Here is an 11,987-nt window from a genome sequence, read left to right on the forward strand (position 1 = left end):
ACTTGGAAGAAAGTAAAAAGAAGAAAATAAAAGATACCCATAATCTAATGACTGAGAGTAAATGACAATGAAATGCTAGTGTAGCATCATCACTATTTTCTAGGCATTAAAAAGAATAAGGAGCAGTGTTCTTACATATTCTTCTTAAAACTAGTTTTCTCTTAAACTATAAGGTAACCATGTTTCCATATCAGTACATCTTCACCTATAACCTCAGCTTCAGGCCAAGTATTATTCCCAGCAGTGCCATTTTCAGTCAATATCTGCTTCAAAAACAGCACACAGGGCCAGTTAATTCCCATGATGCTGAAGACCTTTGATTTCTTCCTAACACAGCATATTTCTCTCTTCTTTGCTGTCTCCCAGCCCCACCAACATTTGATGACATTTGGACAGTAAAAGTTCAGAGCATGACACAGAAAGAAACAGACAGGAATTTATATGACCAAAGACAAGCAAGTATACAAATCAACTTTTAACCACCAATCGGAAGCTGAATTCTCTTCATCTTTCTAGTTCTGTAGTTAAATGGGCTTGGGGATAAATAGAAATCTGAAGGTATCCACACAGGAGAAAGCTACATGGAGCTGTGTGTGCAACGTGCCCCACCCGCGTGCAGGGCTGAGGGCTGAAAGCCAGCCTGCCATCTGCTGGCCACACCCGGTACTGCAAACCTCTGAGTGTGTGTGAGGGTGACATTGGTTTCCAGTTTGCACGACCCTGTATGGAGCTAGCCCGGCTGTGGTTCACGCAGGGGAAGCAAACAAAAAGATGACCTTTGAACTGTTTAGATGCCGCTAGGGGGAGTAAGCAAGTGTTCCTAGCTTACAGCTGGCTTGTTTAAGGATTTCGTGGGACGTGGGGGGGGGGGAGATTAAAGACAAGGAAAGGAAAAACAAATAATGAAGAAAAAAAGAGATGCAGGAGAGATTTCGTAGGCAAGCAGAAGGAGGAGAGGCTTGGCAGAGACTGCACTTAATGGTGCTGATTCATGGCGTCAATGAGGCCAGAACGGCAGACGTGCATGGGGCATCATGGCAGCCTAAGTCACTTGAGGGTAACGTCTTCACAGTAGTAGATTGAGAAGATTGAACAGAAGAAAGGATGAAGTCAGAGCGGGAGAGGCGTTTGGAGAAGAAAACAGTATGAGCCCAGAGCTGACAGGCAGCCCTCTTCCAAAAGGAGAAGCTCCAGGCTCCCAGGAGACTGAGCCCCCGGCCTCGCAGGCACCGCACCTTAAACAGGGAGGAGAACACGTGGAACGTGTACACCGCGCAGGAGCCGTCTGAGTCGCACATGAGCTGGTTGATGTGGCTTCGCCAGGCTTCCTCCGCGTCGTCACAGGCAGCGGGCTGGAACGCAGCAAGGATGGCAGAGAAGAAGGGCGAGGGCGGAGGGGAGACCCCCCTGTCACCTTCCCCGAAGCTGGAAGAAATGAAAATGGGTGTGTCAAAAGTGAGGTCCTGGGCCGGCCAAGTGGCGCGTTGGTTAAGAGCTGGCTTGGGACACCAGAGGGCCCCGGTTCCAAGTCCACATATGAGGGCCAGTGACACTGCCCTCCACAGCTAAGATGCTGAACAACAGCTCAACCTGGAGCTGGGCTGCAGCCCCTGCTGCAGTGGGTTGCCATGGGCTACTGTGTGTAGCCAGCAGCCAGCGTGAGGGGCCAGCAGCTGCGTGAACGGCTGTCCAGAGGCCAGCAACTGATCTGCCTCACCCGGGAAGAGCGCAATGATGGTGCCAACTTGGGCCAGTGAAGCAACATCCTCCACAACTAGATTGAAGAACAAAAGGACAGCAACTTGTCTGTTCCCATCCCCCAATTCCCCAATTAAAAAAAAAAAATCTTAAAAAAAAAAAAGTAGGTATTTAGTTTGTAAAGACCCTCTTGTTCTGGTCCTTTAACTCAAAATGGAAAGAAGTCCTCATTTCCAAGGTTTGCCAATTCTGCTTATTTGCAAAGCTTACAAGCTTGAATCTTGTCCCCAGGCTCCTCGGTGGCTTTATGAGTTCCTAAGTGAGTACCTTTTTAGTTGGATGTAGGCCCTACGCTGAAAGTGGATGTTCTATGTCAGTTTGGACTCAAAGTCCCAGCAGTGCAAGTGTGACATTCAACCCGAGTAACAGAGAGGCACCCCATGGGCCATGTGCACCAGTGCCCAGGCCTTCTCTACCTTGCCACAGTGAACTGGTCCAGGGCCTGGCCACCCTTTTCCTCTGCCTCAGTCATATCCAGGCTGAAGCTGTCGCTGCATTCGAAAGTCGCTGGGAGTTCATTGATGGAGCCAGAAAGGTCATCCTCATGTACAGTGGTGTCCTCCTCCTCCTGGACAGCTTCAGCCTAGGAAGTGAAGAGAGAAAAGAACCCCTCAATATGTAAGAACACGCAGGAACATCTGTTCCACCAAAGGCCATAAGGCTGAAATCCCAACAGTGACAGAAGGTGGGGCATTTGTTTTCTAGCTACATTGCGATCCATTCCTATAGCTGCACTCAGGAATTCTCTCAAGTACAGTTCACTCTTTATCTCTTTTCAGTCTTCTCCATGATAGCTCCCAGAGGCTCTCAATAGGTTACCATATTTGACCCATGATTATGGAGTAAAAATGCTGAACTTGGAAAAGACCATAGCGAAACCCCTCCCCCATCCCGGTCCCACATCCACATTTTACAGGTGAGGAAACAATTCTGCCTGCACGTGGGAAAGAGGCTTGCCTAGTGTCTCATCAGATCCAGAGCTGGGATTAGAAACTCTGGGCTCAGAATTCCTCCACTGAACAGCCCCAGAGAGTTAACTCTCCAATACAGAATCCCTCATCCATGGAAACTAGAATTTAGAATCCTCAGTGACTCGTGTGGTCGATGCTCAAGAAACATGTCCAGTGTGCATGAGTGAGCCACAATGATCTCTGAGCCTGCCACCTGACTGGCCTTCAAGTCCTGAAAATCCTCTAAGTGGCATTGGTGTACATGATTTACTCTTGGGAACAGACCTTGAGTGGAACAGATATGGGGGCTGCTTAAGGTCACTATCCAATGTAGAAGGAGCAGGGAAGTGGGGGTGGGGGTGGGGGGTGGGCTGGGCTGCAGGGCGCATAGGCCCAGGATCCACAGCACAAGTAAAACGGAAAGTGGGACTGGGCTTGAACTAAGCCAGGCGGAAATCAGCTGGTGAACTGGCTAGTTGTTCCTGATGGGAGGAAGGAAGGAAACTGGGTTACAGATAGAAGAGGAGCGGAAGAAATTACATTGACAGTTTCAGGGAGTCCTTAAAACAAAAACAAAATCCGGACAAAACAGAAATGTACATGAATGAGAGTATTAGCACGGGTTGACATCTGGCCACCCATTTAGTACTTTGAATCTAGGATTAATAGGGAAATTGACATGGGTGTTTAAAGACATGTTAGGGAAATAGCATATTTCATGGCTTTGAAAGAAGTGCTTGTAAATCCTGAGTTTCAGAGTGTTATCCATATCTGCTGCTTCTTGTTTTTTAAAACTACAGTGGTGCCGACGAGACTGGCCGCTGGTGACTGGCCTGGGTTATCAGTGTACATAAACTTAATCTATTAGGGCCTGGCTGAGTTCTTACAAAAATACCTTGTATTTTCTCTTTGTAACATCACAGATGTATTAAAGGTTGCAGAAACCCAAATTATGTGAAAACAGAGATAGCTTTTCAGAAATGAAACTCAACCTTTCCTTGATAAAATTAGATGATTTCTGGGTGAGTGCCTAAAACTATTACTTAGGCAATGCTCCCTCTGAGAAATCTATAAAATTTAGCATTCAAAATAGAAAAATTGAGAAAATGCCCATTCCAAGACTGAGAAATATCAAATGCTAATAACTTCACATTGATGTTTTGATGTCCTTTCCATGAAATTTACTTTCTTCATCTTAGAATTCTGGCATTTTAATCTCAGAAGTTTCCTTTCTATTTCTCCCGTTCCCCCCTCCCCCCTCCCCCCCTTATTGTTTGGCTAAAAAAGAACTCTTCTAACTCTAAGAATCTTTGATCATAGTCCCTTTTCAATTGGGCAATCTTAGAAATAATTTTTCTTTAAGCTTCAATATTTTTAGGTAATTGCAAATTTTGTCCTTGGTTTAAAGCACATAAGATTTTGCTAGATCTCAGATCTGTTTTTAGTGCACTATAAAAGACTACAGAATAGCCAGTATTATGTTTTTCTATTAGAAGTTTAAGAATACACATTTATAAATATTTTCTGTTTTATTTTCTCTTTCAAGCTTATACTACTATAATCAAACTCCAAGAAAACTTTACCCTAACAGCAATAGCGTATTTTGGCACGTCTAATAAAGGAAAACAAATTCTAATCTGATGGGCGCATATGTGAACACAGTATGGAAGTGGGCAGTTCCACGGACAGGATATTTTCTGGGAATTTGGATAAAATAAACTAAGTGACATATATGTTGTTAGATTTTTCTTTTAAATAAGAAAATCGTATCCATTACTTACTTTTCTCCTCAGAGGGCTGGCTAGGAATGTTTTGGGTGAATCCCCTTTGTGCATAATACTGTGATTGATACTGAAACTTCTGATAGTATGCCAAAAGGCGAGGATTGAATCAATGTACAAATTGTATAATTGATTCCTACGTAGGAAAAAATTTCCCCAAGCACATGTGTACACCCACACTTCACTCAGCATATTGCTTTATGAAAGTCATGACGGAGAATAGCAGCCTCCCAGTCCCAGGGATCTGACACATGCCAGTCTGTCTACCATTAACCAGGCGTGCTCACTGTATGAAAAATGCAGACTGTTTCATTTTAAAAAGACCTTGGACCAAATCTCTTTTGACCAATAGAAAGTGTCTGAAGTCGTGAGGGAGAAACCACTTCAAAACACTGACATAGGTGCACATACTTGATTACTTCAAAAAAAGTAAGAAAGAAGAAGAGAAAGACAGTCGGTCCACTTCCAACCCCCTAAGAATTCTCAGAAAATGGGAAGGACTTTTTTCTTTAAGAAAACTACGATTGTAATTGCCCACTTCTCTTCACCTTGGAACCCTCAGAAATCTGGAGATTATTCACATCAGGCAAGGATGAGTCAAAGCTGGCCATTCTGGTGCCAAAGGAACGGGGGTCAGCGGGGGCCCCATCACAGGCCATGGGGAGCGCACCCATGGGACTTGCCTCTTCAGAAGGGGACAGGTTCATGATCTGTTGACAAAGCAAAGGAAACAGAACACAGAGTGAAGTGTCTGTAAAAATGCAGAAGAGCCCAGACCACTGTGCGAGCTGGTTGTTGGGCGACAGGTCTTGTTTAAGGTACCTATTCCATGGTTATTAGAACATAAACACAGGATCTGGCTCCCCGGTGGGGGCCCAGCCCTGTGAAACACGAATACCCATATTTTCAGATAACCACATCAAAACGCCTGTCTGTCATCGTTCCTAAAGCTTCAGACGTCTCAGGAAGTTTTAAAAGAGACCTGGGCATCATAAAAGTTATTTGGGGGAACAGCTAGGTCCTCACAGATTGCATGGCATCCAGGCTTATTACAAAGACCCCCACCTTTCCTTCCATCTGCAACCTGTGAAGAGGCCAGTGACACTGAGCTCCACAGCGACCGACGGCTCGGAGTTTAGTTTAGTGGCTGAGCGCGTTTCTTCAGCTGCCATGGGACACAGCGCTGCTGCTTTAGTTTCAGAAACTAGTGTCTCTCCCATGGGAGGGCCCTACTCACAAGGTCCGAGTGCTCCAGGAGCTGGCTGGTCGTGAGGTCCTCCTCCTCTGATGACTCGTCGGAGTCCTCACGGCCCCTCTGGTTTAGGCTGGGGGCACTTCCGGACAGCCGGCGATCCTCCAGGACCTGCACGTCGCACTTGTCCAGGCTGTCCAGGGAACGCCTGCGAACCCCCCAGTTGAAGTTGTCCACACTCTCACCCTGAAATCACACCATCAGATGGGTTTTTCTTTTTACGCCCAAATCTGCTCACACCTTCACACACTGGATAACTCATGGCTGAGAAATAGGTATTTCCATCCTCATGTTCCCTAGCACCAAACATTTTCTGACAACATGTGAGAAGTAGCAAAAGCGTACTACTGTCACCTTCATGCGTATTAAGTCACAGGTAATTGTGATCACACACTTTTCTGCAGCATGGTGGGTAACATTATGTTTTTAAAAAGTTGATTTGGGTGAACTCTATAAATGGCCCATGTTTCCAAATATCTGGGAGAGACCATTCATAGTCAAACAACTTCAAAAAAGGTGTACCCCCACCCTTGCTTAGTGCTGTCCTCAGAAGGAGAACTAGTAGGATTTATGCTTCTAGCACATTCCACGTGCTCTGGATATTAAGGGGGAAGAGCATCAGGTGAACATGCTGGCGTTCTTTACAGGTAAAATGCAGAGATAAAGCCCGTCGAGAGCAGCTGGGAGAGTCGGCCAGTCATGCACGACACAGAGACCACAGCAAAAGGGCTCAGCTTTAAATAATTGTCCCAATACAGAAAGAGTTATTTTCCTGGGCCTGTGATGGCTGACTTGGGTCCAAGCACTATTGCTGACCTGTACATTATAGCTTAGCGAGACCTGAGTTAGGTGACAGTGTTAAAGACCACTTTGAGTTGGACCTCAGACTTTCTCCACAAACCATCTGATACCAAGTAAGTTTAGTTGACCAACATGAAATGTTTTTCTAGAAACTAGGTTTTTTTCCTCTCTGTTAAGATAGGAATGACTAAAGGAAGAAAAATATTATCCAGCCCACTGACTGGTAAGCAAATTTTAACCTAAACAAATGGGCAATATGAATACAATCTAGCATAGAATCCTTCCATTTATGAATCATTTGAAACACTGTTTGATGGCTCACTGAAATAAAATAACTTTTTCTGATGAGAGCTCAGTTAATAGCATAATAATATGAGAGATGCAAATGACTGTTAAAATTAGTGAGCATTCAACTGATTAATTTTCCTCTGGTTTAGGGTCTATTTCTTCTGGCTTCTAGTGAAATAAACCTTGCCACAATATTCTCATATAACAGATTCCTAGTTTTCCCGAAGTCTGTTTCGGCGATTCATGGTAGAAGGCAACAGGAAAGAATCCCAAACACATTCTGGGTATGACATAGAAGCAATCAGTATTCACACCCATTTATGATATTCACGACTGTTCTTAGGACTGTTTGATTATCAAGAGAATCACTCGGAATATGATTTTCACATTCTCCAGCTGTGTCTGCTGTTTTATGTGCATGTGTTCCTTTTATCTGCATCTGCTGGCATGGATTACCACAAGTAATTTTTTTTCTGAAGGAAAAGCCTGTTTTGCTGGGATTTAAAAATAGCTATTTATTTTAGTCAAAAAAAAATGTGGAAAAGGCAAGAGTTCTGGGAAGAAAAAGGAAATGCAATGTGTGAAGAAATAAAAAAAAGATAAAGAAAAATGAGAGTACTATACAGAGGAAAAAAACGTGAAAATGACTGGGAGAAATATGCAAATATAAATATATTGGGTCATTGGGAAAGTCATGATGTCTTTTTCTATGTTTTTCAATGCAAAAATGCGTCATGACTTTCCCGACGACCAAATAGAATGTAAATTCACAAAGCTGGCTGTCTTGCACTGAATCAGTGGATGGGTTGGATGAGCTCTCCCCATGAACCTGAGACAGATCATGAGCTGCGGAGGCACAGACATCTAGGTCACAAAAGGTACCGGGCATGGGCCGCTGTGACTTGTTTTGACTGCGGCTCTGCTGAGAGCCGGATGAATCAGGCATGAGGACTGGGAGTCAGGGATAATACCTGGGTGTTTTACTAGAGGACCCGATGGCTCCATTTGAGGCAAAGGTGCTGACATTGTTTCCTGGTGGTGGCTGAGACAGACAGGGCTGTAGTTTAGCTTAAGTGACAGTCTGTGCTGATTTTAAGGCCAAACAGGCCTTCTCAGCACGGCCTAGAAATACCCCTGTTGGGGGAGCCACTCTCCACTTTTCCCACATCCAAAGGCCAGATCTGCAAGTTATATTACAAATGAGCTCAAAAGTCCCAAAAGTGTTTTACTGATCACAACAGATTTTCTATGTGTGAGAAAATTTAGAAGCTGCCTAATTATTCCTGATAAACAATTTGCATGTGAGTTATCAAACTTAGATAACCACACAAGATTTATAATGAGATGAGAAAGCATTGATAAGTGAACATTCTGAAAAAGTGGGAAATAATAGTCTTTGAAATAATTTTTTTGATATTGGAAATCCATCAAATAACTATTGTTGTAGGAACTGGGGTATACTGTGGTCAAAATATGTCCCCCAAATGTATCTACTCAGTGTGAATCATATAGGACATAGGTATAGGGTTGTCATGGGTCATAGGTCAGCCTGCCCAGCAGGACCCTGGTTTATGCATGCTGTCCAGGGGTAATCGTTATTATAATAGCAGCCCCATTTGCTTGCAAAAGGGTCCCATTTGAATGAAAGTTTATACAATACAATCACCATACAAAGATAGCTCCTAATTCCTGGAAAGTAAAAGGATTCCACTGGAAGCCTCTATGGTATATTGTTAGATGCAGCTGGTTGATTCACCTTTAATAAAAGAACTTAACAAATAATCCAGTTGTGCAACTGGCTAATCAGAAACCATAGAACTCCCCTGGGTCATATTTAAAAACTCACTTTCTCTCAAGAGATATAATCATGCAACTCTCAGAACCAGGCATATAAAGATTTTAAAACTCTCCTGTGTCTATACTTTAGAATATATTTCCATACTAGAGCAACCAAAAAAATTACTTCTTATATCGCACAGCCCTCAATGTAAATAGGCGCGCAAACAGGCATACATACGCTAGAAGGGAAGAAGAAGCAATTATGTGGTTATAAACCTATGATGATGCAAAAAAAAAAAATCAACTAGCACATGAGAATTAAAAATAGCGTCCTCTTACCTGAAGCTCCTGGGTAGCAGATTGAATGGACAGAAAAACAAATAAAAGTTCTGTTTAAAATGTTATATTAAAGACACTCGAGTGCTTCGGTCATAGCTTGAACACAACAAACAGTGCTAACAATATATACTTCAGTGGATACAATGTAAAAAAAAGGAAAGGTACACAAGCCACAAAGAGAAAAATCAGCATCGAACACCAGAAATTCCAAACCTCGTAGAAGTGGATGATGGACTTGGGGTAACAAATCATAAATACAATTTCGGAAACAGCTTTCCACTTCAGTGGCAACTTTGGTCTCCTCAACACCTATTTGTGTGTGTGGGGGGGGGAATGACTAAGTATTTATGAGAAAATTGTTAAATGTCATGGAAAAATGAATCAGGGTTGTCAACTGGAAAAAAAGGTGGTGTCATCTGACCCTGCTCCCAAAGCTGTGTGTGTGACCTGTTCACTGTGGATGTGCAGCTAAGAGCAAAGACACAGCACCTTTGAAAGATTCTGCAAAATTCAAGGGCCAACCCCTACAGATAGATATTCAGCAGCAATACATCCTGAGTTGATGTAAGAAAAAGTTTTTTTGTTTTTTTTAATAATTGTGGAAAGACTGAAATTATTCACCAGTGATGGCACAAAGGAGCAGACACTGTGTGCCTGACACCGTGCCGGATGCTTCACATAGGTTATCTTACTAAATCCTCATGTCCACTCTGACGGCGGGCATTACTGTACACACTGAACAGACCAGGAAGCTGCACTGTGCTTAAGGTCAGGCAGTCGGGTCAGTGGCGGAGTTGAAATTCAGAGTTGGATGTGTGGGCATTTTCACACTACCCCTCTATAAGCTTGCTAGAACCCCTTATTATAGCCGACTGAGAAGTCATCACTATGATGCTTTAAGTTCATGTTGGCCAGGACAACAGAGAATGCTAGAGGAAGGTGTAGTCTGTGTCATTTATTGTCCCTGAGAAACACTGAGGTCGTATTTATTCTCAAGTGATGGACATCTCAGACTTTCTTCCCTGTATTTTGATAGAAATTAACTTTGTTAGTTGTTCTAAAATTGTGTCTGTTTCTCCTGCTTCATGGTGCTCCTGCCAGTCACTTCACATAACACATTTTTTTTGGGCTGAGCCTGGAAAGTGATGCGTCTCTTCATCACTTTTTCCCTCCTTAGTTTCACTTCCAGAGTGAAGAGGGGGCCCTAGCTGGAGTTCCAGCCCAGGAGGAAAGTTGGGGTCAGCTGCCCAGGTTGGGAAGCTAGTCTTTTGACACTCCATGTAGCTCTTGCTCAGAGAAGTTTTGAAAGTATTCAAAGTTATTGTATTTTGCTTTACACTTTTTTAACAGTCTTCACCACAATTAGTGACTGATTTATCACTGATTATGATTAACAGTCAGAAAACTCTGTAATACATTCTACTGGTTCTAGAACAGCTCAAGACGAAAAGCTGACATTTTAAGGATGGCTTACAGTCAATGCCTTGAGACTTTAAGGGCTGGGTCTGCTAAACTTGTTCTCCAGGGAAAGAATCCATAAAGAAAACATTGTTTGTTCCTAGGACGGGACTGTCTCTTGCTGTCGCAGACATCCGGGGTCTGCAGTGGCCCCAGGACAAGAGTAGATGGCTCCTGGGTGTCCCCTCCACATAAGTGGGCTGGTCAGCAACCATACCCTTTTAGGAAAGATGGGTTTACAATTAAGTTAGGAGGTGCCTCCCCAGCACAGGATACAGTAAAATCTGGGCCTCCATGGGCAGTGTCAGACCAGCTGAAAGCCCTGGCTTTGGGGAATACAGTGAATGTACTTACACATGGGCTCAAGGGGTTGAGAAACACCATGAGCCGGCCTGGTACCAAACATTTTTACATGTGCCAACCTCCCTTCAGTGACTTTTGTTGTCGCCCGGTGAGGCATAAGACCTCTCAAGTGGGACACACCCTGAGCTGTCAACATGGGCACGAAGGGATGATGCGCTTCCTCCCCACTCCAGGTTTCAAAAAATGACGTCCCACTGAGGGCATCTTTTGACCCTAATTATCATCCAAATGAACATATCTGCCCCAGCTGCTGCAGGAGTGGGGACATGGCTCCCACCCACAGCACCGCCAGCTCTTTTCTCCTGCTCCATGTTCTCATGGCTTTGCCAGCTGCATATGCTGGAGCAGGCCAGCTTCGAAGTGATGGAGCAAGCAGCTTCCCACTGGACGTCACCGGACTCTCAGCATGTTTTACCCAGGTCCCAGTGAGCAGGCTCAAACGTGAATACTTTGTTTTTTAGAAAAAAGCTCCCTGTTGGACTACACACACACCCAGCCTGTGTGGACAGTGACAGTCAGACCTCAGCCATTTAAAAATAACCTGGCAGCCTGTGCTGCGGCTCAGACAGGAAGGGCGTGGCGACTTGAGCCAAAGTTAAGCCACCGTTCTCTGAATAAATTGGTTCAAAATAAAGTTTACAGCTTCCTAGGGACAGACTGTTACAACATGTCATGATTTAGCGGGTATAAAGAACCTGTCATTAGTCAAGTGGGTGGTTTTTACAGAGAAGAGACTGTACCTCTCCATCCTCCAGCTCCACGTCCAGGAAGTCGAAGTCCCTGAACACCCGGAACTGCTGCTCACTGTTGGTGTCGTCCATGTCCTGCTCACGGGCGCCGTCCTCTGAGGACACCAGGCTTGCCTGGTGCTCCAGCAGGTCCAAGTCCCCACAGGAGGAGAAAATCACCTACAAGGCAAGAACCCGCCTGAGCAACTGGCCCCTTTGGTTGTTTGTGCTACAAAAACCAGTAATTGGCTCCACATCCCACTGTGTTTCCAGTACACACCTAATCCCCGAAACGGGTATTTTTAGAATGTTCTTTTATTATTTATGTTGGACAGGTGCCTTCAGATTCAACTCAGTGCAAAGACACGAATGAGTTCACCACCGGGAAATGTTCCAAAGTCAAATCGTGGCTTCTGAATGGACAAAGACTGGATCCTTACTGTGTGTGTGTGTGTGTGTGTGTGTGTGTGTGTGTGTGTGTGTGTGTGTG

General features: G+C 44.3%; 1 protein-coding gene across 10 annotated transcripts in view; it reads right to left on the reverse strand.

Moving 5' to 3' along the window:
* Positions 1-11,987, reverse strand: part of FRY (FRY microtubule binding protein) — a 456,767-nt gene that overhangs the window by 43,266 nt on the left and 401,514 nt on the right. For 6 of the 10 annotated variants that reach the window (XM_019652358.1, XM_019652351.1, XM_019652348.1 and 3 more), the window contains 6 exons: positions 11,510-11,677; positions 8,949-8,957; positions 5,727-5,927; positions 5,038-5,199; positions 2,175-2,341; positions 1,236-1,425 (listed from right to left, as the gene is read on the reverse strand). In XM_019652358.1, coding sequence (XP_019507903.1) covers positions 1,236-1,425; positions 2,175-2,341; positions 5,038-5,199; positions 5,727-5,927; positions 8,949-8,957; positions 11,510-11,677 — 897 coding nt within the window. Of the gene's footprint in view, positions 1-1,235; positions 1,426-2,174; positions 2,342-5,037; positions 5,200-5,726; positions 5,933-8,948; positions 8,958-11,505; positions 11,678-11,987 lie in introns of all 10 variants that reach the window. The other 4 variants (XM_019652352.1, XM_019652350.1, XM_019652356.1 and 1 more) reach the window with 2 other exon arrangements.

The sequence above is a fragment of the Hipposideros armiger genome, unplaced genomic scaffold, assembly GCF_001890085.2.
Source record: "Hipposideros armiger isolate ML-2016 unplaced genomic scaffold, ASM189008v1 scaffold_178, whole genome shotgun sequence".
NCBI lineage: Eukaryota > Metazoa > Chordata > Mammalia > Chiroptera > Hipposideridae > Hipposideros > Hipposideros armiger.